At 57.8% G+C, this 27,433-nt stretch overlaps 1 protein-coding gene across 1 annotated transcript in view; it reads left to right on the forward strand.

Moving 5' to 3' along the window:
* The window catches only part of ADCY1 (adenylate cyclase 1), a 100,698-nt gene that overhangs the window by 11,753 nt on the left and 61,512 nt on the right, over positions 1-27,433 (forward strand). Inside the window, exons 2-4 of the mRNA XM_041753714.1 lie at positions 6,065-6,214; positions 16,669-16,787; positions 21,820-21,931. Of these exons, the coding sequence (XP_041609648.1) occupies positions 6,065-6,214; positions 16,669-16,787; positions 21,820-21,931 (381 nt within the window). The remainder of the gene's footprint in view (positions 1-6,064; positions 6,215-16,668; positions 16,788-21,819; positions 21,932-27,433) is intronic.

Genomic DNA, 27,433 nt, shown 5'->3' on the forward strand with positions numbered 1-27,433 from the left:
GGCTCCTGGCTTTGAAAGCGTGTTCTGTGGTTGAGTTTTCAGTCTCAAGACTTGTCAGTGGTTGTGAGGTTCAAGGTGATGCCTGTGGTCGGCACGGCCCGCGTCACTCTGTGCGTCAGACGGGGCGTGACCCCGGGGGCAGGGAGCCCGTGCTGCAGCAGCAAGGGGAAGGCGCCCGCCCCCGCTCCGGGAGCCCCAGGGCAGCGTGAGGACCCAGGGGCCCGCTGTGGGCCGGGGATTGGCTGCTCACCCGGGGGCAGAGGGCCGTGCACCTGCCCAGCCACGCATACTCGTCTCCAGGTGACCCCCCACCCACCCCCGCCCCGTGCCTGTCCCACTGGCATCTGCCCAGGTCCACGGGGCAGGGGTCTGCTTCGACCCATTCCTGCACCTCGCGGCCATGCAGGAGGCGCCCTGGGCGGCTTTCCCCGCCGCTCTGGCCTTGCGTGTGGCCCTTGCACCTCCAGCTGCGTGCCCCGCTGATGAGCCAAGCGCTCCGTGGAGCTGCCGGGCCAGGAATGGGGCTTCCTGGAAGCCGAGGCAGCGCAAGAGCTCGCTTCTGGTCCTCTGCAGTCAGGTGCGAGGGCAGGAGACGCGGCAGCCCTGTGGCTGCTTTTCCTGCAGCAAGCAGGTGCCCCGGCTCACGGCTTTCAGTCCGGTCCTTCACAGTGGCGCTGCCTCCCCGGCCAGGGGCGGCTTCCCCCTGCCGCTTCACACAGGGCCCGGACGCTTCGCACGGGTGTCGGTGTGGTGCCCACGTGGGGCGGGCGGTGAGCTCTGCGCCGCTCCCACTCTGCATAATTCAGCTTCGCCTTGGACAGATCATCCCGACTGTGGCCTCAGCTTCTATCTGACGGAGGGGTCTTCTCTGTAGCGGATGTGCGTGGCTGCGCCGTGTGGACTGGGGTGGGCCACGTGTGCCTCCGAGCCAGAGCTCTCGCATGCGTCGTCCCCTCCAGAAGTGCTTTGACGTCGATGTTCGGTTGTCACCCTTGTTGTCCTTTGAGGTTCCCGGGACTCCTGGAGCCACCTGGCCCGTCTAAGGCGAGGAGGCCCTGCCAGCCCTTCCTGGAGTGGACACAGATCCAAAGCCTTGCTCCTGTTGTGCTTGAGTGGATGGACAGATGCAAGGATGGATGGCGGATAGATAGGTGCTTTGGTTGAGTGCATGAGGATGGATGGGTGGGAGGGCATAGATGGATGATACAGATGGGTGAGTGGGTAGGGGATGTATGTATGCATAGATGGATGGATTGGATGGGGAAGTGGATGGATGGGTGAGTGGGTGGATGGATGGGTGGGTGGATGGGTGAGTGGGTGGATGGATGGGTGGGTGGATGGGTGGGGGGATGGATGGGTGGGTGGGTGGATGGGTGGGGGGATGGATGGGTGGGTGGGTGGATGGATGGGTGGGTGGGTGGATGGGTGGGTGGGTGGATGGTTGAGTGCATGAGGATGGATGGGTGGGAGGGCATAGATGGATGATACAGATGGGTGAGTGGGTAGGGGATGTATGTATGTATGCATAGATGGATGGATTGGATGGGGAAGTGGATGGATGGGTGAGTGGGTGGATGGGTGAGTGGGTGGGTGGCTGGGTGGGTGGATGGACAGGTGAGTGGGTGGATGAGTGAGTGGGTGGGTGGACAGGTGGGTAGATGGGTAAGTGGGTGGATGGATGGGTGGGTGGATGGGTGGCTGGGTGAGTGGGCGGGTGGGTGAGTCCATGGCTGGGTGAGTCCGTGGCTGGGTGAGTGGGTGGATGGATGGGTGGATGTTTTGAATGGGGCGTGTATGTCCACAGATTTGATTCCGGCTGGTGACACCCTGATTATGGAAGGAGATGGTGTTTGTGGTGGAGCAGTTCCTTGTTGGTTTCTTCACTCACTGGGAAGTGGCAGGGAGGGGGGGACAGCGGGGTGTTACCCACGTCAGCACGCTGCAGGTGAGAGTGGTGGTCCCATTTGCATGTGGTCCCTTGGCACTGGGCAGAGCTGGATTTGAACCCAGGCCTCTGACTTCGCGGCCAGTGATCGTCCAGAGGATTCACTGGAAGCAGGGCCCAGCGGGAGAGCGCAGTGAGGCCCAAGGCTCACACAGGCCCAAGTCTGCTCACTCACCAGCTCTGAGAGCCGGCCCACGCTCCACAGCCCGACGTCCGTCCCACGTTTGTAAGGGAGGCCAGGCGGGGTTGCGGGGAGCCCGGGTAGGGTGTGGGCTGAGCACAGGGACCATATCTTCTCCCACCTGTGACCCGGGGGATCAGGAGTCAGGAAGAGCACTGGGGACAGTTCCACGCCGACCCTGCACCCCCAGGTGAGGAAGGGCCATGGGGCGCTGGTGCTTTCAGGAGCCAGGAGAGGCCTCGGGCCGCCGGCGGACCCTGACGACCCGGCACAGGCTTGGAGCTCTTCCGGGATTGTCCTTGCAGCCCACGTAGGCAGGGTAGGGGTGCGAGTGGACTCAGGCTTCTTGGCCTTGCAGGCTTGCGGGGGACAGACAGGGAGTGCCTGGGAGGGACGCGGGCCTGTCCCCACCCCCGGTGCTGTTCCCGGGGCTCAGAGACCTTGTCCGCATATGCACGTGTGTGCAGGCCGTGTCCCCGTATCCCGTGGTGCCCCCTGGCCTCCCCAGGCTCAGCATGCTCCAGAAGCACGTCACTTCAGACGTCAGGCTGCCTCCAGGCCTTGCCTCTGTATGTCCTGTGGGTCATGGGACAGCTGGGGTCCCTGCCTACCCACCCACCTGACCGCAGATGTGAGGACTGGGAAATGTCTCGTGGGGTCTCATCCAGGACAGCGGGGAGCAGGTGGTGGCGCACATCTGCCCCTACCACCCACGTGCCCTTCCTTATTCATTCAGCAAACACCAGGGTGCCTGTTTCGCGAGTGGCTCATCCCAGGCTCAGGGGTCTGCTGGGGTGAGCAGCGGGAGGGGTCGGGGAGCCCTCCGGGGGGGCAGCGGGCTGGGGCGGGGCCAGGCTGGAGGTGTGGCTCCTTGGTCCGGGAAGTGGGGGGGGGACAGGTGCTGTCGGTGGAGAGGTCCCAGGCACGTGCACAGGCCCAAGGGGTGCTGGGTGCTGGGACCTGACCTGGGCAGAGCCTGGGCCGCCGCGAGGGCGGGTGGGCTGGGGGGGCCGAGGGGGCGGGGGCCTTTCCCGGGGTGTTGCCTGCGGACGGCGCAGAACGGGCCAGGGCAGCAGGGGCCCGGAGAAGCGTGTTGTCCTCAGACGAGAGGAAGAACCGCAGGTCGGTGTGTCAGCTGCCAAGGGGGATGCAGCGGAGCCCGCGGGTCCCAGCGGAGGGCAGAGGAGTCCTGTGGCCTGGGTGGCAGGTGCGGGCCCCGAGGGAGGTGGGGCGAGTGCAGGACTCTCCTGCACGAGGAGCACCCAGAGCCCTGGTGTAGACCAAGCAGGGCCTGTCACGTGGACTGCGTGTTTCTCCCAGAGTAGGAGAGCGGCGGGAAGGGGGTGGGCAGGAGGAGGAGAGAACACGGAGTGGGGCTTCCAGGGCGGGACACCTGTAGCCTCGAGGCCCTGACAGGGCCCTGTGTCCAGAGCAGTGTGGGCTTTGGAAAGCAGAGGGCGGGGCAGTCCTGAGGAGCCTGTGTGCTGAGGCCACAGGTGTGGGGCAGGTACAGGTGGCGGGGGGTGAGGGCAGGTACAGGAGGCCGGGGGCGAGGGGCAGGTACAGGAGGCCGGAGGTGAGGGCAGGTACAGGAGGCCGGGGGTGAGGGCAGGTACAGGAGGCCGGAGGTGAGGGCAGGTACAGGAGGCCGGGGGTGAGGGCAGGTACAGGAGGCCGGGGGCATGGGGCAGGTACAGGAGGCCGGGGGCATGGGGCAAGTACAGGAGGCCAGGGGTGAGGGCAGGTACAGGAGGCCGGGGGTGAGGGCAGGTACAGGAGGCGGGGGGTGAGGGCAGGTACAGGAGGCCGGGGGGTGAGGGCAGGTACAGGAGGCCAGAAGCTCAGGGCTGCAGAGTGTGCAGCCGTCCCTTCCGCCCAGGGCCGCACGTCCTGAGTGCCGCGGTGTCCGCTGGTGGCAATGACGCTGGGGGCAGCGAGGACCAGTCACCTGCCGGGAACCCCTGTGGTTGTGCGCCAGGTGCCACCGCTCAGCAGGTGGTGCCTGGGGCAGTGGCCCAAAAGCGGCCAGGGCAGGGGCCTCGCTCCCTGGGACCCCTGCCTGGAGCCCCCCTTGGGGAGCGCTGCAGCAAGGGAGGCCGGAGCATGGTGCGTGAGGGGTGCGGACGCCCCACTCCTGTGGCCCGGCCCGGCCTGCGCCAGGTGCAGGTGGGACAGCAGTGGGCATGGCTGCTCTGACGTGCCGTGGAGCAATGAGGAGGGCAGTGCCGGGGACCCGAGTGGGTAGCGGGATGGGGCGGCCACAAGGGCTGGGTTTCCTCACGGGGGGAGGGGGTGGCATGGGCAAGCAGGGTTTCGGGGCACCCTCCCCCACAGGCCGGCGTCCTGGCGGGGACCCAGAGGCCAGACGAGAGAGGCAGCAGATTACGCCGGGCCCTCCCTGGCCGGCCCTGTGGCTCCTGCCCCCCTGTGCTGTGGCCCTGCCAACCTGTGGGTCTTGGGGTGCTCGTCTGGACCCCGATACGCCCTGCCCCAGCCTCGGGTGGCATGTCCCCCACCCCCACAGTTCCCCATGTGAACTCCCTCGCCCCCTGTCACACCTGTCGGCAGGTGAGCTCCAGGCATCACCCCCATCACTGGTGGCTGGTGAGGTGGCCGACGCTGAGGGCGCCCTGCGGCCCATCGGGCAGGGCTGTGCCCGACCACGGGGTGTGGGCGACGCCAGGAGGGAGGGGAGCGCCGGCCGGCAGGTGGGGGTGCAGGGAGGCCCTGGGCCGGGTGCATGCAGAGCGCCAGGCAGAGGAGCCCCCCGTCCCCGGCCCGCTGGACACGGACTCCTCCTGCACGTGGGCAGCTTCACCAGCGCTCACGGGGCTGACCGGCCAGGGGGCCTCAGTTTCCCTGGATGGATCATCGCGGTGGGGGGGAAGGGAAGGAGTGATGAGGTGCTTGTAGGGCAGCGACCTGGGCCCCGCCGCTCTGCTGTCTGCTTCTCCCCCGGCCCGATGGCCTCCTGCTGGCCCATGTCCCGCCTCTGGCCCAGGGCAGGGCAGCCCGTGGGGTCCCGATCTCCCACTCTGTGCCTCCAAGTGGGGTGCCCGCATGGGGGCAGTGCGGCACCGGGCTGGGAGGGCGTGTGGCTCGCAGGTCCCCTTGCTGCCACATGTGTGGTCGAGGCCGGGTGGGGGCACAGAGAGGCCAGACGGGTCGTGTGTCGGCCCGGAAAAGGTGTGTGCTCCGCGCGGGGACCTGTCAGCATGTGGGGGGGGGGGGGGGTGGAAAGGCGCCCATGACGGCGTCCAGGGCACGTGAAGCACCTTAACCCTGCAGAACCCCGTCCACGGCCTCTCGCACCCACGCTGCCCACCGCCCCCGACTCGTGGCTTCAGGAGCAACTGGCACGAGCTGAGCCCCGGCTGAGCAGGTGGCCTGAGCCGATGCCCCGGGATGTGGCACAGGCCCCCGATGGCCACGCCGCCCCTGGTGCCCCCGGGCCCGGTGGGAGGCTGCTGCAGGCACCACAGAAGCACCTCCCCGGCGCCGTGAGCCTGCTTCAGGCTAGGAGCGCTCCAGCGAGGGCGCAGCGGTGGGCTCCTGGGACTGGAGATGACCAGGGTCGCAGCAGCACGGCCGAGCCGGTCACAGGGCAGGGAGCGGGTCACATGGGGACGGGTGGCTCCCCGGGGACCCTCGCGGGACAGCAGTTTTCTGGCTGCGCGGCATGTAGGGGGCACCGTCCCGGTGCCAGGAGGGAGCGCGGCAGGTGAGCCTGGCTGCGGGGACGGAGAGCTCCCTGCGTGCTGTGCTGCCACCGCATGAGGCGGCCCACTCGGGACGAGGGGTGCACCTGCCGCCCCGGCTCGTGGTCCGGGTAGCGGCCACCTGGGCAGTGCGGTGGGGACACGGGCTGGGTGTGGAGGTGAGGAGCCCCGCCGAGCTCGCGCCCCCGCGTAAGGTGCCCTGTGCTCTCTCCCTTCCAGCTCGGAGCCAACGCCCTGCTTTTCCTCAGCGTGAACATGTACGGGGTGTTCGTGAGGGTCCTGGCCGAGCGCTCCCAAAGGAAAGCCTTCCTGCAGGCCCGCAGCTACATTGAAGACCGGCTGAGGCTGGAGGACGAGAACGAGAAGCAGGTGGGCACGGGGGGCTCTCCCCTGCAGGGCACGGGGCAGCACAGCTGGGGGCATGGGGCCGGGTGGGGGGCGCGGACGGCGGAGTGTGGGCCCGAGGTGCAGGGCTGGGAACACCCAGTGGGGAGCATGGAGCTTGGGGTGGAGATGCTCAGGGGCCTCAGGCAAGAGGAGACAGGGCAGCGGCAGTGGGGACTCCGTAGACGTGGCGGGGGAGGACCTGCCACCCTCTGTGGCCCCAGCCTCAGTCTCCCCATTGGTCAGACGGTGTGCCCAGGTGATCCTGTAGGGCTGGGAGGGGGCAGGGAGAGCTGCAGAGCTCGCCCCGTGGGTTTGTTGCCCTGCAGGGGCTGAGCTGCTCCAAGGCCGGCACGGAGGGTGGGAGTTTCACCTGTGGGGGGAGGTTGGGTGGGATCCAGCTGGAATCCACTGCCTTGGAGCCGGGGTGGTGGGGGGGTGGTGAGGCAGGTCCTGACCGGCCCTGGCACAGCTGTGGTGGGCCCTGACCCACCGTCCAGAGGCTAAAGCTCCGCGGACCCGGGGGTGTCCCTGTGACAGTGGTTGTCACGGTAACCCTGGCCAGCAGCTCGGCTGTGAACCTGGGGGGCCCCTGCCCGGCCCCTGCCACAGCCTCCTGGGGCCGTGGGACCACCCACCCCCACCTAGACGGCGACCCGGACCGGTGCGCACTGCCCGGAGTCCCGGGCTCGTCCCCGTCAGGGGTGCCGGGTGGGCTGGGAGCCCCCGGCGAGGCTTCCCCGCAGCGTCGGTGCTGAACCTTGTTTCTGTGGGGTGGCGGGTGGGATTGCTCCGTACGTGAGAGCCCACCGCATCGCAGACGCAGGGCGTGGGGTCCGGGCTGTCCTTCTAAAACGTGCACACGCGTGTGTTTATTTATAGATACTATAACGATACCTAGTGTGTACAGTGAAGGTAGGTTGTGGTTTAGGAGCAGATGACGTACGTATGCTTAGATTGTGTGTGCGTATCCGGATGGACTTGTCTGTGGGAGACCCACGTCTGCGTGCATACGTACGTGCACATGCGTGGTATGCATGGGTGTGGGCCACATGTGCGGAAACGTGTGCATTTGTGTCTGTACACACGTGTATATGTATATGTGGAGCATGTGTGCAAGTGCCCATGTCTGTGTACGTCTACGCGTGTGGATTTGCATTCGTGTGGACTCTGTGCATGCCGGTGTCTGTACGTGAGTGTGTGCATGTGTGTACATGTATGTGGGGATACGTGAACATATGCATGCAAACGTCGGGTGTGTGCACATATGTGTGGATGTGTGCGTAACTGCACGTGTGGGTGCGTGTGGGTGCGTGTGCGGGTGTGAGTGTAAGTGTGTGCGCATGTGTGCAGGCGAGTGTGTGGCTGAGCGTGCGTGTGCATGCACACACGTGCGTACGATCCGGGGTCCCCGGGCTGGTCCCTGAGCGCCTCCTCCGACATCAGCCCCGCCAACTGAGGGTCTCTTGGCCGTTTTTGAGACGCTTGCACGCGCAGCGCGGGGACCCCCCTTGGATGCCTCCCCGACATCCCGGAAGAAGCAACGTTTGGGGGCCGCCGCTATGTCTTTCTCTTCTGAGTTTTCCTTTGCTCTTCTCCCGTCTTCCATCTCCTCTGCGTTTCCTTTCTGACGTCTTTCTTTCCGTGCTCGGCGTGTGTCTGTCTTCATCTCTTCTCTTCCCGTGGCTGCCTTTCCCGGCGACCACGTGAGGCTCTGGGCCTGTTGGGCCCCCGAGCTTGGGGTCGGCCGCGTGCGATGCTGCAGTGGTGGCCACGGCGTGGACCCCACGTGCATGCAGACTCCCAGGCCTGCGCTCTCCCCGCACCCCAGGCCCCGGCCCCAGGGGCCAGCAGTCACACGCACTCGTGCCGTCACAGGGCCAGTCTGCATGCTCGTGGCAGCTCCACCAGCAAGGGCTCATCCCGCAGAGGGGGGAGCCCAGACACCGGGAGGCTCAGGGCCGGCGTGCGGGCGCACAACTCTGCAAGGTGGCAGATGTCACCCCGACTCGTCAGCCCGGTGACTGCTCTTACCGTGTTGTCACTCTGGGTCTGGATATTTAGATTTTCTGCATTTTCCCACGGACGGATCCACCGGTGCTTTGACTAACTTGAGGCCGCTGTGCCTTCCTCCCCGGCGTGCGCGTGGGACTTTGTGTTCTCGGCCCCGACGTTCAGACTCCGTGTTTTGAAAACGTGACTCCTCCCGAGCACCCTTGTTCATCGCCTGGGAGCAGGCCTCAGCTGTGTCGTCGGGAGAGCAGGCGCGACTTCGCTCCGGGGGGGTCTCCCGGTTCCACCGTGTTCCATGTTCTCCTTGGAAGTTACCTGCGATCGCGCGCGGCTCCGGTAGCGGTGGCCTCTGAGTGGGGGCCCGGGGCCCGCCAGTCCATGGGGGGCCGGCTGAGGCGGGCCTGGTGGTCGGGGTCCGGCGTGCGTCCCGGAGAGGAGTCTGGTCTTCTTTGTCCATCCCCCACTTCCGGGCGGGCCTTGCTGTGCGTCCTGGCCCTCACTGACGCGGGAGGGCCTCTCTCCACACGGCTGCCCTTCGTATTTCTTTGTGGCGTATGTGTTTGACCCCTCCTGGCCCACGCTCTGCCCCCGTGGGTGCGAACGGGCCGCTCACCGTGGAGAGGCCGGTGTCTCCTCCGGGGTGTCCCCGTGCCCCACCTGTGTTTCTCTAGCCTTGCTTCTCTTGGTGTAGAAATTCAATAGTTCCATGTTTCAGACATTTCAGTCATTTCTCTTGGTGGTTCACACGGTGCTTTTGGAACAGGAGGGTGAGGGTCATGTCCGTGCATCTCAGGCTGGCCCAAGAGCGGGTGAGTCCGGACTTTGACCTGCCATGTCTTCTCTGTTGGGGCCTGGGGGTCGGGTCTGTCACACGGGAGTAGGCTTGCGGGCCCCGGGGGTCAGATACTCCAAAGGGACTTGGAGGGTCTTTCGCTTCCAAAACAAAGACGTCCAACCTTAGGTCTTCAAAATGGGAAAGCCTTAGAGCAGCTGATCAAGAAGAAAGAAAGGGCATAAGGCGGGTGTTAGGGACGGAAGGCTCGGCGGCAGGTAGAGCCGCGCTAAAAGCAGACACAAGGGAAACACTCAGGATTCGTCGCGAGCAGGAGATTTGAAAACTCCGAGATGCACCAGTTCCCGCACAGTTTCCAGGATCGAAACTGATTCGAGAAGCAAACAGAGGGCTCGGAAAGCCCGTGGCCACCCAGATGTTGACTTAGCAGTGACCGTCGTCTCCGGGCCCGGTGGTCACCCATGAGCCATGTGGGCGTCCGGGGAAGGCGCCATTCCCGCTCCCGCTTGTCCCGGGGATGTGGGCGCAGGGTGACTCTCCAGAGTCGCCGACGTGCAGGTCGCACACACATGTGGGGAGCGGCTCCTGCTCCCAGCGCTGTGCTCCTGGGCGGTCACCCCCAAGCCCTTCCTGGCGCTGAGCGGGGAGCGGGTTTTGTCTGGACGCCTTGGCGCATCCATGTGCCACGTGTGGGGCTCTGCAGGGGCTGCCGCTACCCCGTGTGTTGTCATCCCCATGATTGCCTGGACACCGTGGAAGCAGAGCTGACAAAGTTTTCTTTTCTTTTTAAATGTTATTTATTTGCTCATGAGAGAGAGAAAGAGGCAGAGACACAGGCAGCGGGAGAAGCAGGCTCCATGCAGGGAGCCCGACGGAGGACTCGATCCCGGGTCTCCAGGGTCACGCCCTGGGCCGAAGGCAGGTGCTAAACCGATGGGCCACCCAGGGATCCCCTGACAAAGTTTACTTTTTGTCTTGATCCAGTTTTGGTATCAGATAATATTGACTTTATATAAGGAGTTGGGGTGTGTTCCCTTGGGGTAAGGTGGTATCTCATTGTGGTTTTGATTTGCATTCCCCAGAGGATTAATGATGTTGAGCATCTTTTCAAGCACCTGTTGGCCATCTGGATGTCTTTTTTGAGAAATGTATATTCAGATTATTCAGATTTTCTTTTTTTTCTTTTTTTTTTTTTTATTTATGATAGTCACAGAGAGAGAGAGAGAGAGAGGCAGAGACACAGGCAGAGGGAGAAGCAGGCTCCATGCACCGGGAGCCCGATGTGGGATTCAATCCCGGGTCTCCAGGATCGCGCCCTGGGCCAAAGGCAGGCGCCAAACCGCTGCGCCACCCAGGGATCCCTATATTCAGATTTTCTGCCCATTTTTTAATTGCATAATTTGGGTTTCCGATGTGGAGTTGTCTAGGTTCTTTATATATCTTGGATACTAACCGCTTATTGAATCTACCATTTGCAGATACCTTCTCCCATTCAGTAGGTTTCATTTCTTTTTCATTTTGTTAATTATTTCCTTTGCCGTGTAAAAGCTTTTTATTTGGTACAGCCCCAATAATTTATTTTTGCTTTTGCTTCACTCACATGAGTAGACATATCTAGAAAAATCTTGCTAAGGCTGGTATTTTCTGGAGAATTTTAGGTAGAATTGGTGTTAAATTTTCTTCAGTGCTTGGCAGGCATATTTAGTAAAACCATCAGGATCTGGAGATTTCTTCTATATGAATTTTATTCTTTTCATTTCTTTATTTCTTTATTTTTTTTTGTTTTTTTTTATTTCTTTATTTTTTTATTGGTATATGAATTTTAAAATTAAGAATTCGGTTTACTTAATAGATTACAGAGCTATTCAGGTGTCTTATTCACAGTATTTACATCTTACTGCGTGAGTTGTAGTGGCTTGTGCTTCTTTGAGAAGCTTGTCCGTATCTTTGAAATGGTCAAATTCACGTGTGAAGTGTTACTACTGTTCCCTTTATCTTTTCGGTTTCTGCAGGGTCTGTAATGATAACGTTTCCTTCCTGATTTTGTTAATTATGTCATATCAGTCTCTCTCTCACTCATTTTGCTAGAGGTTTGCGTATTTTACTGCTGTATTTAAAGGATCACATTTTTGTTTTGTTGATTTTTTTTGTTTTTTGTTTTCCTGTTTTCAGTTTCTTTGATTTTTTCTTGTATGTATTATGCTATTCCCTCCTCTAAAGTTGCTTTACTTTGTTCTTCTTTTTCCAGATTCTGTAAATGGAAGCTTCGATTATTTACTTGACAACTTTCTCTTTTTTAGTATGAGCAAATAGTCTCATAAATTTCCCTTTCAGAGCTGCGCGCCACAGATACTGGTGTGTGGTATTCTCACTTTCATTCGGTTCTGTGTATTTTTAAAACTTTCCTTTGACATCTCCTTTCGACTTCTGGATTGCTTAGAATCCTTTTGCTTAGTTTCTCAATATTTGGAGATTTTTCTCCTGTTTTCTGCTACCGATTTTTAGTTTGAGTCCGTGATTTTCAAAGACCATGCTCTAGAATTTGAATTCTTGTAAATACGCCGAAGTTCGTGTCATGGTCCAGGATATGGCCTGTCTTGGTGTGAGTTCTACGGGTGCTTGAAGACAACGTGTTTTCCGCACTTCTTGGGCGAGGTGTTTTATACCTGTTGTTGACGTACTGATGGTCTTCTCGAGTGCTCTGTATCATTGCTAATCTTTGTCCAGATTTTCTATTATTTATTTTTCTTCTTAAATATTTTTAAAAATGAGTTTATTTATTCATGAGAGACACACACACACACACCCCGATGCAGAGACACAGGCAGAGGGAGAAGCAGGCTCTCCGTGGGGAGCCCGATGCGAGACTGGATCCCAGGACCCCGGGATCACGCCCTGAGCCAAAGGCAGATGCTCAACCGCTGAGCCCCCCGGGCGTCCCTGGGTCATACTTGTTAAAAATCAGTCTGCCGATGTCTGTCTTTAGTATGTTTAGAACGCTTGTCTTTCATGTAATTATTATGTCAGAGCATCCACTTGTCATTTTATGTTTTGTTTCTTTTTCCTGCTTTCCTCTGTGTTAGTCGAACGCATTTCTAGAATTCAGCTTTGATATATCATTGTGCCCGTGAGCGCGTATCTTTCTCAGTGCTGCTTGAGGTTTTATACTAAAGACACGTAATGTCACATTCTACTGTTGTCGACATGTTACCGGATGGGGCGAAGTGCAGAAACCCCACCTCCGCGGCCTTCAGCCTCACCTGCGACAACACGGTCTTAAATATTTCTTCTGCATACATTTGAGCCACACCAGGCAGTGCTGTACGGCTTGCGTCAACCAGCACGTAGCGGAGAAGGGAAGTCAGTTTTATTCATGGATATTTTTGCTTATGTTATGTCATTTCTTCCTCCCCTATGCCCAGATGCTTCCTTTTCTCCTTTTCTTTCTGGTTACAGGTCTTTCTCTTGGGGCAGGTCTGTTGGTGACAAGGCCTCCTACTTTTCCCTCTTGATTTCTTTCATTCCCGAAGGGTTCTGGGTAGACAGTTCTTTTCTCTTGCACTCGAGAAGCCGGCCGCCGTCTCCTGGCCTCCACGATCCCCCATGAGAAATCTGCGGTAATTCGAACCGTGTGGGCAATCTCTGTCATTCCGCCTGCAAGGTCACTAGGCTCTCCTCTGTTCTCTGCCACCTGTCGAGCTTTTTATTTCATTATTTTTTTTTTTTTCAGCTCCAACATTTGTATCGGAGTCTCTTTTGTATCTTTTATCTCTTTGCTGGAGTTCCTTTTTCTTCTTTCATTTTTTTCAGGTGTGTTTGTGGCTGTTTATCGAATGATTCTTACAATAGCTGCTTTAGAATCTCGTTAGGTATGGTGATTATTCTGTTAATCGTGCTGTTGCTGTCTGTTGATTGTCTTTATTCATTTGTTGAGATTGTTCTGCTTCTCATGTGCTGCGTGATTTTTTTCTTTTTTTTTTAAATTTTTATTTATTTATGATAGTCACAGAGAGAGAGAGAGAGAGAGGCAGAGACACAGGCAGAGGGAGAAGCAGGCTCCATGCACCGGGAGCCCGACGTGGGATTCGATCCCGGGTCTCCAGGATCGCGCCCTGGGCCAAAGGCAGGCGCCAAACCGCTGCTCCACCCAGGGATCCCTATTTTCTTTTTTTTTTTTTAAGATTTTATTTATGTATTTATTCATGAGAGACACAGAGAGAGGCAGAGACAGAGGCAGAGGGAGAAGCAGACTCCCTGCAGGGAGCCTGCCCGACGCAGGACTCGATCCCAGGACCCCAGGGTCACACCCCGGTGGAAGGCAGATGCTCAACCACTGAGCCACCCAGGCGTCCCTAATACATTTATCTTAAGTAACGTTTTGGTGTTTGTAGGGCGCCGGGAGACTTTGTAGGATCCACGTTCATGAGTTTGTCCTTTGGATTTCTGGCTTTGTGTTTCATTTTGCTGGTCAGAACACATCAGGCTTGTCGGCTCCTGATGCAGTGTTTACTGCTGCTTGGGGCTTTCGGGCTGGGTCTGAGATTGGACGTGGATTGCAGGTAATATCTTTATGATGTCAGAAAACTACTTTGTTCCAGGTTTTGCTGTTTTTAATCGGGGATGGGTGCTTGATCTTGCCAGATGGCGCTTTGCTCCCTGTGGGGAAGTTGTGTGCTTTTACTCTTGGTTATGTGTGTCGGCTTTACGTACCATCCCTAATCTCGTGGGTGCAGCTGATGCTGAGCCCCTGGTCAGAAGGACAGCCACAGCCTGTCCTTAGGAATTTCATGTGACAGTGGCTTATGCAAGTGTGAGCACTCTTTCCCCCTCGTGTGCGGGTTCCAGGGAGCCTCTTTATGGCTGAGGTGGCAGGGCTGATCCATGCAGCCCTTCCAGCCCAGTCTCCATCTCTTCACTGGTCCACCACTGCTGGTGTGTGGCCCTCGTCCTCGTGAATCAAGATGGTAGGTAGAGGGCTGGACATCAAGACCATGTCCCCAGCAACAGAGGGACAAAAGGAAGAACAGGCCGTCTTTAAGAGCCATTCCAGAAGCTCTCACATGACCTTTCACCCCCTGTCTCCTGGGCCACATCTAGCTGCAAGAGCAGGTTGGATAACGGGGTGTTTATCTTAGGTCTCTGAGCCCCAGATGAAAGTAAGGGGCTAGACGGTTGTGCTAGTGGTGATGAAGGGATGTGGGAACAGCGGTCAGCTCTGCCCTGGCCTCACTTCCAGCACCAGATGCCCCTGCCCAGCATTACCAGCGTGGTGCTCTCCTGTGGTCTGTGGCTGACTCAGTTTCCCTGTCCTAACTCCACGGTGCAGGGCAGCTGATGGGATGGAGAGACCAGGTCCTGGAGGTGTGCCCTCAGCTGGGGTCCTTGGAGAGGGAGGGGTTCCAGGGCATTAGGAAAATACTGAACAGGGAGGAGGGTATGCGGGGCACGGCGGGTGTGGGGGGCAGCCTCCCTTGTTTGATCTGATGTAGCATATTTGTAGGTGCAGGTGAGGGATTTAAGACCTGAGCCCTGAGCAGTGGGAATTGGAGGTGTGGCAGGCAAAGGGGGAGCAGGGTCTGGGGGGCAATGACCCCCTCACAGAGCACCTGCTGAGTACTCGGTGTGCCTGTCTCCCTGTCTGGTGTGATGGAATTCAGACAGGGCAGAGGTGCGATGCAAGGCCAGGCCACCGTGCACTCCTCCAGGGATCCTCCGTACGGGGCACGCTGGTGCAGAGCCACCCCCGAGCCCCTAACCGCAGCTCGGCAGCCCAGGCGGCCCAGGGTCGTGGAGCCCCGTGACGCTGGGTCTTCCCAGGAGAGCGTGAAGCCCCACGTGTGTTCTGGGGCAGCATTCTGTAGTGTCCTGGCCTCGTGCCTCGAGGCATTTCCAGCAGCTTCCAGGTGTGTTCGTGTTGCTGATGCTGCCCTTGGCCTGTCCGCGAGGTGGCCTGGGTGAGGCCCTGCCCAAGCTCCCTCCACCACCCGCACAGTCTGGCACCCTCTGCCTGTGTCTCAGCCTCGCCCCAGAGGCCCCCCGGCCAAGGAAGGGGTCGGCGTCTGCTGGCCAGGCACCAGTCACACAGCGGCTCCCACACCCGTGCGCTGGGGCTGCCCCTCACAGTCAGCCTGGACGTGTCCATGCATGGTGTCCGTGTGCTCGCCAGCACTCAGAGCCTCTCTCCCAGGGGTCCCAGTGCTGAGCGTGGTCACAGGCCATGGCAGTAGCGTGAAGTCCCGCCGCGGCATTGCAGTCTGTCTGTTTGGCCGCCGTGGGCGTGGGTCTCAGGGCAGAGCCAGGCCTTGCTCGGGCCACATGGTCCGGGACTCAGGTTGGCCTCGTCTGTCTGCTTGGCTCCACACAGCAGCTAGCGGCGCTTGGCTGGCCTTCCCCTCTGCGGTTTACGGGGAGACGCATGACCTGGGGAGGCTCCTGAGGGGTGTGGGCTCCATGGGTTAGGCCTGTGACGTGCTCTGTGGAATCCAGAGCAGACAGGTGAAGCCCTCACACCCCTGCCCCAGGCCTCCGAGGCTGGGCTCCGGGGGACTCTTGTCACTGTGCCGCTCTCATCGTCCTCCTGAGGTCATCACGTGGGACGTGGCCTCACGGAATGGGGCTGTGGTCCAGGAGGTCACCCGATGCCTGCTGTGGGCTGGGGGATGCCAGGGGTCGAGGGCTTCACTAGAGCTGCTGCGTTGATGGGACAGGCCCGGAGCAGAGCCTGGGGCTGGAGGGATGGAGTGAGGGAGCGGCTTCTCTTGCCCAGTCTCTGCCGTGTTTGCTCTTCTGAGCAGGCTTCCTTCCTCGGTCTACTGGGATTTCAATGTAATCTCTTTGCTTCCCGAAGCAGGCTGGGAAGGGGAGCGAGAGGCCCTGAGGGAGGGCCTCAGATGCAGGTGTGGCCAGCGGTGGTCACGGGCCAGGGGGCTTGGGGGCGGGTGAGGATCCCTGGGAGGCGGAGAGGCAGAATGAAGCAGGTGGGGAAACTGAGTCCCCGGGAGAGGGATGGAGTCTCCTGTGCGGCAGGGCACCTCTGGAAAAGGCCTAGATGTTCATTCCATTCTCTGAGAGGGAAGAAAACATCTGACCCCCAGAGAGAAGGAAGAAATCGGAAGATAGGACCGGGGGCGGGCGGGGCGGGGAATGCGACGTTGTGTACCGATCTCTGTGAGGTCACGGGACTCCCGTCTTTCCAGAGGGGCGGGTTTTACGGCCCATCCGGAGGTCCCTCTTGGGGCCGTGTTGGGCAGTGGGATGTGGAGTGAGGCCTGGCCATCCTGGTTGGGGCTGGTGGCGTTTCCTCCCTGTGACCTCTGCTCGGTGAAGCGGGGGCACGCGGGTGGGTGGACGGTGGGTGAAGGTTGCCGTGGTGGCCCGGGTGTCGTGGAGGTGATGCAGGCCCCTTGCCAGTGCTCCGGGAGCGAGTTTCCTGTGTAATGCCACTCCAGGCCTGGGCACAGGCTGCAGGGGCCCAGGGGCCAGGCAGGGTCTATAGCACCAGGCCGCCTGCTGCCCGTGAGGAGGGTCTGCAGCCCCTTGTGCAGGGCAGCTCCTCAGCACCACCTCGGTGGGGGTGATCGAGGACTCGCAGGGGAGTCCTGCTGCGTCACACAGACCTGTCTCTCCTGTCCAGGAGCGGCTGCTTATGAGCCTTCTGCCCCGGAATGTTGCCATGGAGATGAAGGAGGACTTCCTGAAGCCCCCCGAAAGGATTTTCCACAAGATTTACATCCAGCGGCATGACAATGTGAGGTAGGGCTGATGCGGCCCGCTGATGCGGCCCAGGTGCTGGGCCTTGGGGAGCTCAGATGAAGATGATGGAGGTGGAGATGGAGGCGGTGGAGGCAGCGGAGGAGAGGGAGGAGGGGGAAGTGGTGGAAGTGATGGAGGAGGAGGGGAAGAGGTGGAAGAGAAGGAGGAGGAGGTAGAGAAGGAGGTGGAAGAGGTGGATGAGTGGAGGGGAGGCAGTACAGATGGAGGAGGAGGGGTAGGAGTGGAGGTGGAGAAGGAGGTGGAGGAGGAGGGGGAAGAGGTGGAGGTGGAGGAGGAGGAGGAGGAGGAGGGTGGAGGAGGTGGATGTTGAAGTGGTGGAGGTGATTGCCGGGGTGGGCATAATGGAGACAGTGAGGGCGATTGTGGGAAGCGATGGAAGTGGAGGTGATGTCTATGGGGGCTGTGGGGGTTGGCGAGGAGGTGATTGAGACGGGAGGTGATGTGGGAGGTTGCGGAGGAGGTGGTGAGCGTAAGGGTGAGAGATAATGGAAGTGATGGTGATGGAAATGGGAGGCGCTGGTGGAGGTGGAGTTGATGCAGGAGGTGAGGAGTAAGTGTGTGGCGCAGGTAGCGGCAGAGGTGGGAGGCCTTGGGCAGATGGGGGTGGAAGGCCTCGATGTGAGGGGAGGAGGGAGCGGGTGTGTGTCAGGAGGCCCAGGTGAGCACCTGCTGGCCGGGAAGCAGGTCCCATGGAGGGGGGGTGTTGACCTCTTGGGTGATAGGTGTCACAGCTGCTCTTTCCCGCTGTTCCTCACCTCCCATGTCCTGCGTGGGCCGGAGAGGGTTGGCACTCTGTCTCTGAACTGGTTTGGGTGGTGGCATTTCAGCTGGATCTTGGCCCATGTCAGGATAACAGCTGAGCAATATTCCACTTGGTGCCAGGGCCTGGGGTAGGTGTCCTGTTCCTCCCCCGTTCCTCTCATGGCAGCCCCAGGAGGTAGGGATTGTTCCCGTTTTACAGGTGATGAAGCAGCTTGCCCCAGACATGCTCTGAGGTTTGCTTGTTTTTACAAATCCTATCACAAAGAATTTTATTCTACTACATCGTATATTCCCTTTTAAAGTACTTAGACTAGGGACGCCTGGGTGGCTCAGAGGTTGAGCGTCTGCCTATGGCTCAGGGCATGATCCCAGAGTTCCGGGATCGAGTCCTACATCGGGGTTCCCACATGGAGCCTGCTTCTCCCTCTGCCTGTGTCTCTGCCTCTCTCTCTCTGTGTCTCTCATGAATAAATAAATAAAATCTTAAAAAAATAAAGTTCTTAGACTAGCTGAGTATTTCCCTTTATGTAAGCATCAATCAGGCTGGTGATGGTGGTTGAGGCCCGGAAGCACCCTCCACCCCTGATATTCTTTGCTGGTCCTTCTGGTTGGTGTCAGGCCTACCTGCCACTGGGCCTTTGCAGACACAACAGGATAAAAACTTCCTCTGTTTTTGTTGAGTGCTGTGGACTGAGTCTCTACAAGCTGGTACTTGTCCATCTAGGCTGAGCGAAGGACTGCTGCTGCCGCCAGCCCCTCCTCGTCAGGGCCTCAGCCATCCCTGTGTGTGAGCCGGTGTGGCTAGCCGCTGTCTGGTGAGCATGCTCACTCCCACTGCTGTGCCTCTTGCTGAGGACTAGTGCTGTCCTCCTGTGGAGGATACTGAGCCCAGTGGGGTTAAGGCCCCAGTGTGTGGGGCCAGCATTCCAGCCCAGGCAGCCCAGGCACTGTCACCTCCACTTGGAGGTGGAGCCAGTGAGTGGTGGGGCTGGGGCAGCCTGGGATTGGCTGATGCTGATACCCACCTAGACTTCCCATTCACCCACTGCCTCTCCTCAGTGGGTAAGGAGGTGGCAAAGTGACCCAGCCCCCGATGAGACCAGATCACCAGAACAATCCAGGGAGTGCCCAGGGGGAGGGGTGTGGAGTGTCTGCACACAGCAGGGAAGGCATCAGATGTCAAGGACTTCCTGGGGCAGCAGGTGGAGGTGAGCATGGTGTGTGGTGCCCATGTGCCTCCCCCCTCTTTTCTGACTTGGGACAACAGACACAGGTGTGGAAAGTCACCATTTCCCTCTGATGTGAAAAATCTCTGCCCACATCCCCCGGCGGATGCCTCATTCCCAGCAGGTGCAGGTGTGACGATGCTGAGATAGGAGAGGGAGCTGAGGCCGGCTCCCTGTCCCTGATGGCACCAGCTCCACCATGGCTCCCCTAACCACCCTTCAACAGGGTCAAAGGTGGCTTTGTAGGGCCCAGATGTGATCAGCTCACTGTCTTCCTCACCATCCTCGTTAGAGTCCCTCTCTGGTTCCCTATCATCCAGGATTAGAATCCCGAGTCAGTACACCATTCAGAACTAATAGGCTGATGTCATCAGGAACGGTGGAGTAAGGACATCTGAAAATCCTCAACTCCATAGAAGCAATGACAATACTGACGAAAACTGAGTCAACGTTGTCAGAATACTGGAAATTAAGCAAAGCCTTGCAAGAATCCAGGAATGTTTATTTATGAAAAACAGCTGGATCCTGGTAAAAAAAACAGCAAGCTTTGTAGAGTTCTAACTTACCCTGTTTCACTGTCTTTAGCTCCATGATAGCGTTGAAAACCAGCAGCTGCTATTACAGTGAAAACCTGTCCACTGACAGCCACCTGAGGGGACAGAATGGGGTCAGGGCTTTGAAAAATTCTCAGAGAACTGTCATCATTTGACTGCCTGGGAATTCCCTGGGAAACCTTGCTCACAGGCTTGTCTTTATTTGACCTGACTCAACACTCAGTTGGAACAGCTTTTGCCCTGGGACATTTGTTAAGAACAATCAGTGGCAAGTGTTTAACATCATAGCTGTCAGAGGCAGTGATAACAGCTGAGGCAAGCAGCAGGGCACTAAAAACTTAAAACTAGGGAATGAGATGTCTGTCAGGTGCTTTGAAAGGCTCTGGGAATGTTTCTGGGAATCAGAAGATCCCACACACAGGTCGGGCGACGTGCATGTTCAGAAAAGACCATGATGACCCTGGGTTGTCCTTAGGTCTTGAGGCTGACCTTGAGGATGTGTGCAAGCAGGAAGAGCAGACTGAGACAGTTGGCATCTGCCTGGCTGAGTGCCCATCATCAAAGACTGAGAGACTTACTGGCTTCAGGAATGGGAGGAAATTTCTGTGTGGTCATTAGCTGACCACTAGCTTAACCAACCACAGACTTTAATGGCCCCACATGAGATAGAAACAGACTTTTCAGAGTTTGTCAGAAAAGTCACTGAACAAATAACAACACAAACAGCAACAAGAACAACTTCAATCCTGAGGTTGGGGGGGTGGTTTCTGATTTTCAGAGTTGCCACAGTGTATTATCTGATTTTCTGTGAAAATATATGCAAGTGTGCAAGAAAGCGTGAATGTATAGCTCATATGGAAATGAAAATGCAGTCCCAGAGGGAGCCCACACATTGGACTTCTAGACAAAACTTTAAGTCACATATATATATTTTTAATTTTTTTTTTTTATTTATGATAGTCACAGAGAGAGAGAGAGAGAGAGAGAGGCAGAGAGACATAGGCAGAGGGAGAAGCAGGCTCCATGCCCCGGGAGCCGGACGTGGGATTCGATCCCGGGTCTCCAGGATCGTGCCCTGGGCCAAAGGCAGGCGCCAAACCGCTGCGCCACCCAGGGATCCCACATATATATATTTTTAAAGATTTTATTTATTTATTTGAGAGAGTGAAAGAGAGAGAACATGAGCAGTGGGAGGGGCAGAAGGAGAGAGAGAAGCAGACTCCCCGCTGAGCAGGGAGCCCGACCCAGGGCACAGGGCTCCAATCCACGATCCCGGGGTCATGACCTGAGTCGAAGGCAGATGCTTGACCCCCTGAGTCACCCAGGCGCCCCTAAATCACCTGTTTGAAATACTCTCAAAGAACAAACTGTGTCTAAATAAAGGAGAGCATGAGAAAGACTTCTTATCAAGTAGACTATACCAGTAAAAAGGTCGAGATTATAAAAAACCAACCAAACAGAAATTCCAGCATTGAAAAATACAGTGACCAAAATAAAAAGTTCACTAGAGGGTCGGGGTGGGGGTTCCACATTGAGCAGATCTGAGCAGGTTGTGGAAAGACTCGGGGAACTTGAAGACAGCCACCTGAGATCAAGGAGCCTGATGGATGGAGAGAGAACAGAGGCTGGGGGTCTCGAGGGACGCCGGCCGGTGCGACAGCCCCCCCAGGATGAGTCTCAGAGGAGAGGAAAGGAGGAGAGAGAGTCTTTGAAAAAATAGGACTCAAAAGGTCTGAAATTTCATGGAAAGCAGTAACGTACGCATTGCAGAAGCCCTGTCAGGACCCACACGGAGCCCCCCACGTGGTCGTTGAACCCTAAGGGCCAGAGATTAGGAGAGGAGTGGGACAGAAGTGACGGCCGGCAAGACCAGCGTGGGATTTTTCACCAGGGATGGTGGAGGTGGGGGCTGGGGTGACGTGTTCAGGGTGGAACGAAACAGGCAGGAATTCGGTATCCAGCAAAAACGACGGTGACGGCAGCTCGGTGTGGCCGTGTGCCTCACGCTGTGGCATCCGGGGAGGAGGCTGTGCGGGTGGCGGGTGCCGTTGTTTAGACCCGCCCTGTTCCGTAGTAAGCGGATGCTCACGTGGCAGGCTTCTGTCCCGCGAGGTGAGGCCCTGTCCCGCTGCAGGACCCAGGTGGCCCGTCCGTGAGGCGCAGGGGTTCGCAGCGGGGCTCCAGGGGCCGCAAGGGCTGAGGAGGGCCGTCCGGGGCTGGGGGCAGGTCTGGTGGCTGTGGAGCTGTGCCCTGCCCGTGTCCTGGGGGGTCAGCAGGACCCCCCCCCGGGGTGGCGAGGGCCTCCCCTGCTTCCCCAGCCGCTGCTGCTGCCACCTGTCAAACAGGACAGACCCTCCCCTCCCAGGCCGGCCCGAGGAATAACCAGGGAGGGTTATTTTGGGGTGCTCGTAAGGCCGCTCTGGGGACCACATACCGTGGAGGAGGCAGCCTGGTGCGTTTTTCTTGCAGCATCCTCTTCGCGGACATCGTGGGCTTCACGGGCTTGGCGTCACAGTGCACCGCGCAGGAGTTGGTCAAGCTCCTCAACGAGCTCTTCGGCAAGTTTGATGAACTGGCCACGGTAAGCGCAGCCCCCGATGTTCGCGTGTCACTGGAGCAGCCTCGGGGGCTCCGGGGTTGCAGGTGCGACCTCGCGGATGCCGAGTGCGTCGGTCCCGCCCGGCTGTCGTCACCCACAGCTTCTGCATCACCGCCCGCGACTCCTTTGTGCAAAAGAGGGCGCTTGGCCGAGCGCACCCAGGGCGCCCCGAGCTGGCCCCAGACCGAGGGTGGTGGCTGGGTGGGGAGGCCCCGCCCTGAAGGTCACCTCAGCCAGTTGGTGGCTTTTGACGATGCCGAGCCCCCTTGCTGTGGCAGGAGAGTGCTGGCGTTTTAAGAGCTTCCTGGGGCAGGTCACGTGAAGGCCCGCAGAGGTCAAGCCCAGGCCTGGCTCACTGCCTGGTGTCTTGGTGCGGAGGCAACGGACTGCCTGGTGTCCTTGGACCTGGATGCCGGCCTCCCTTGCCCCACAAGGACGTGGGGGGACGTGGGGACACACAGCCCCGTCCACCGGCCCGGCCAGCCTGCCTCTGGACGCAGAGGGGTCCTGGGCAGGTGGTCGGGGGTAGGGAGTTCGCAGACTGAGAACTCTTCACCCAGGGAAAGAACTTGGTAGAAAGAGTGGACGGATGTCCCCTTGATGAGGGAGGGGGAGGAGCGGTCCCCGGGCCAGCGTGCCTTGCACAGTGGAGTCCTGAGGATGTCCCACGTGCGTGCAGGGCTGGGGGAGGGTACCCCGCGGGCTGCAGAGTGCCGGGCGCCAGCATTCGCCCTTGACCCACAGGTGAAGTGGGTGGCTGCCACACGGGCTGTGCCTGTTGTAGTTTCGGGACCGAGTCAGGAGGAGAGCACTCGGCCTCGGGGGCGGCGGCATGTGGCCCTTGGACGCTGCCCCCCGCCCTCCACCCGGAGTGTCCTGGAGGCTGGTCAGGATCTTGAGACGCCCAGTTGGGAGTTCGCCGCTTGCTCGGACTGGGCTGGCGCTGGAGGCCTTTCTCCTAGGGGCACCCGCTGCTGTCCCGGGCCGGGGCTCTGCGGGACCCCGTGTGGGGAAGGCTGCTGGGTCTTTCCCTAGGATGAAGGGAGGGGGTTGGCTCTCTGTCCGTTTTGGGGGCACTGCCGGGCCGTGAGGTGCCCTGGCAGCCTGGGCGCGGGGGTGCTGGCCTCGTGCCCTGGGGAGCAGCTGAGGCTCGGCCTCCGGGGCCTCTGGGGCTGGGGCCTCCTCCCTCCCTGACACCTGTGGTTTTGGGGAAGCCTGATGGAGGAGTCAGGGTGACCAGTCCCGTGTGGCGTGTGGGGCTCACGGACACGGCCTCCCATATTAGGGTCAGAACGTGTGTTTTGTCTGAGGCCGGGGTGCCTGGTGGCCTGGGGCTTTCTGGGTGCTGCTCTGAGCTTTCCGGGGCCTGCGCCTTTCCCCTGCCCCTCCACGAGGAAGCTTCTGGATGAGGATTCACTGGCCACCGGGGCTCTCTGAGGACAGGCTGCTGATGTGAGGGGTGTGCCCTCCCCCCACTGTCCGGATCTGTCTTTCCTGGTCCCGGAGGGGACGTGTTCCCTCAGTGACTCAGTGGTCAGCAGTGCCACCAGCCTACCGCCAACCCCCGCCCCGGCTTGGGTCGCTTACAACAGCCCCCGCCCCCAGGGTGACAGGAGTCTGTAGAGTCTTAGCTTGTCCTTCCGTGGGTACACGGTTGGCAGATGTCTTCTCCCTGGCTTCAGCCAGTTTACTTACGCGGCGCGTGACTCTGCGTGCAGCCCACTTCTCAGTGTCCTCTCGTGTGGACCGTGGCATCCCCAGAGTGAGGGCGGGGTGTGCTGGCTGGCCCACTTCTGCTTGGGGTGGGGGCGACAGGTGTGGGCCTCCCTGACCGCAGGGTGGAGGGCGGAGAGGCTGTCCCCGGGATGCATGGTCTGGGTCTTGTTCTCGGCATGAAATGTGTGGTGACATGGGGGCTCGCTGTCCTGTCCCCTTCTTTCTTCATCAGCCCAGGATACATCGGGCTCCCCCTGGCCCAGGCGGGGCCTCCCGGGCTTGCACCCCAGCTGCGATGTCACCATCCCTTTGCATCGGCACCCACTCGGGGCTCACGCGGTGGACATCTGCTGGGCCTGCTCTGGGGACAGGACGTGTTCCAAACACCCCTCAAGTCATCAGACTTGCCTTCCTGTTTTTGTTCATTGAATTTATTCCTGGGTATTTTATTCCCTTTGATGCAGTCGTAAATACAATTATTTCCTCCGCTTTTCCGAGCATTCACTGTGGCATTCATTCACACCTCAGATTTCTGCGTGTTGATTTCACATCCTGAAAATTTGCTGAATTCAGTTATTAGTTCTGACAGGTTCTTGGTGGCATCTTTAGGGTTTTCTGTAGATATTGGCCATTTGCAGAGAGAGATAGTGTGTGATTTTCTTTCCGTGCCCGGTTGCTGAGGCTGGGACTTATGCTGTTGGATGGGAGTGGCCTCCCTGTCCACTCCTGACCCTGCAGGGGAAGCTCTCCTGTTCTCACTGTCGGGGCCGATGTGTGCCGTGGGCTTGGCATCCCCGGCCCTCACTGTGTCGAGAAACGTGCCCTGTGCACCTGCCGTGTGGGGAGTTTTTATCCTGAAAGGACGTTGCGTCCTGTCAAATGCTTGTTGTGCATCTGCTGAGACCATCATGTATTTCTACCCTTTCTTCGGTTAATGTGATGCATCTCATGGATCGATTTGTGGGTATCGAACCATCCTAGCATCCTGGGAACAAATCCCACTTGGTTGTGGTGTCCAATCCCTTTAATGTACTGTTGGAAGTGGCTTGCTCATGTTTGTTTGGGGGGATTTCTGCATCTGGGATCATTGGGGGTATTGGTATTAGTAAAAGATCCTCGTCTTTTCTGGTCAGGTCCAGTGGTTTTGGGTTCAGGGTAATGCTGGCCCCATAGAGTGAATTTGGGAGCTTCCTTAGAGCTTAAGAAGTGTTGGTGATCTTCAAACGTTTGGCAGAGGTCACTAGTGAAGCCATCCGGTCCTGGGCTTTTCTGTGTTGGGGGCTTTTGATCACTGCTTCAGTCTCCGTACTAGAAATGTCTGCAGATTTCCTGTTTCTTTATGATTCGGTCTTGGTAGGTTGAGTGTTTGTAGAGATTTATTCATCTCTTCTTTTTTTTTTTTTAAATTTATTTTTTAAATTATTATTTATTTATGATAGTCATACAGAGAGAGAGAGGCAGAGACAAGGCAGAGACATAAGCAGGCTCCAGGCACCGGGAGCCTGATGTGGGGCTCGATCCGGGGTCTCCAGGATCGCGCCCTGGGCCAAAGGCAGGCGCCAAACCGCTGCGCCACCCAGGGATCCCTTATTCATCTCTTCTAGGTTGTCAGGTTTGCTGGTGTATAAGATGTGTCCCTTTTTTTTTTTTTTTAAATTTTTATTTATTTATGATAGTCACAGAGAGAGAGAGAGAGAGAGAGAGAGAGAGAGGCAGAGAGAGAAGCAGGCTCCATGCGCCGGGAGCCTGACGTGGGATTCGATCCCGGGTCTCCAGGATCGCGCCCTGGGCCAAAGGCAGGCGCCAAACCGCTGCACCACCCAGGGATCCCCAGATGTGTCCCTTTTTATTCACTACTTGGCTCTTTCACGAGGACACGTGATTGTGTGGGCTGCAGTGGGACATGGTGGGGCATGTCCATGTAGCTGTGTGGGGGGGCATGCACGTGTGTATGGATATCCGCGAGTGCATTGCATACATGCATGAGAGCATGTGCGTATGCAGTTGTGCACACACATGTGCATATGGACACGCTTGTTCACGTATGTGTGCAGGTGTCCATGTGTGAGTATGTGCATGTGGGCTAAAATTTGTTTTAGCTGTCTTCCTGTTACGTTTCTGAAGGATGCTGTTCTATGGCTTTCTTTCCTTATGTCGTCTTCATGTGGAATCTTGGTCAGGCTGGTCTCCTGGAAGAGTTTGGGCATGTTTCCTCCTGTTCCACTTTCTGGAGATTTTCTTTCTGAAACTTTTAACCAATTCTTAAGAAAATTTGTGTATTTGAGAGAGAGAGAGCACGAGAGAGCACAAGTAGGCTGGAAGGGGAGAAGCAAGCGCCCCACTGAGCAGGGAGCCCAACTGGGGGCTCCCTCCCAGTACCCTGAGATGACAACCTGAGCGGAGGGCAGATGCTTAATTGAGCTGCCCAGGCGCCCCTGGAAGTTTTTATGTACAAGTTCAATTTTTAAAAATAGGCCTATTATATATATATATCTATAAAATCAGGGATTTTTAAAAAAGATTTTATTTATTCATTCATGAGACACACACACACACACACAGAGGCAGAGACACAGGCAGAGGGAGAAGCAGGCTCCATGCAGGGAGCCTGATGTGGGACTGGATCCCGGGTCTCCAGGATCACGCCCTGGGCCAATGGCAGGCGCTAAACAGCTGAGCCACCCAGGGATCCCTAGAATCAGTTTTTTTATATGTATGTGATATATCCATATACGATATGCACATGTCCATATATCGGAGTGAGCTTTGTGTTTCTTAGTCTTTCGAGGAATCTGTCCATGTGAGCTAAGTCACCGAGATTGTTAGAATGAAGGTGTTTATGGTATTTCCCTGTTAGCTTTCTAATATTTGCAGAAGCAGCCGTGACATCACCTCCTCCTTTTCTGACTGTGATAATTTGTGCTTCCCTCTCTCCCCCATCATTCTGGCTGCACGTTTATCAATGTTATCAATTTTTGTAAAGAGTTTGCTTTTGGTTTCATTGTTTTTCTCTGATTTTTTATTATTGTGATTCTTGTGCGTTCCTTGTTTTTCTTTTACTCTTGTTTTTGTCGTTTGGGAAGATGGAAGCTGAGACTGCTGATGAGGATCTTTCCCCTCCAAATGTGAAGAGTTGGTGCCGCAGACCAGGCGGGTGTCTGGCTAAGGTGGCGTCCCCACGTTGCTGAGACACTGTGTCCTCGTTTCCCCTCGGTTCAAGATGCTTTCTAATATCCCTTTTAATTTTGGTTACACCCATGGCTTATTTAGAGATATGTGTTTTGAGGGATTTTTTCAAATGTCTTTCTGTTTTTGAGTTCACATTGAATTCTGTTGTGGTCAGAGAACACATTTTTTCAAAAATTTGAGTCCTCTTAAGTGCACGGTTCAGAACACGGTCTCCTCAGGACCTGAGCAACAAGATGCACTGAGCTTCCGTGCCATCCTCGTGTTCTGGGGCGTAGTGTACACGCGCTGAGGCCGGCTGGGGGCCGGCTGCTCACGTTCTTACTCTGCGTCATTCCTTACGTCCTGGCTCCCGGGTTTCTCAGTTCCTGATCGAGGGGTATGGAGTCTGCGACTTACTTAGAGATCTGTCTGCTCCCTGTGTTCTCAAGCTCTGCTACTTGATTTGTAACATTTAGGGTTCTTAGGTCCTCTTGATGAATTAACTTTTTTAAGATGTTATTGATTCATGAGAGACACACAGAGAGAGAGGCAGAGACACAGGCAGAGGGAGAAGCAGGCTCCATGCAGGGAGCTGGACGT

This window comes from Vulpes lagopus, chromosome 4 (assembly GCF_018345385.1).
Source record: "Vulpes lagopus strain Blue_001 chromosome 4, ASM1834538v1, whole genome shotgun sequence".
Lineage (NCBI taxonomy): Eukaryota > Metazoa > Chordata > Mammalia > Carnivora > Canidae > Vulpes > Vulpes lagopus.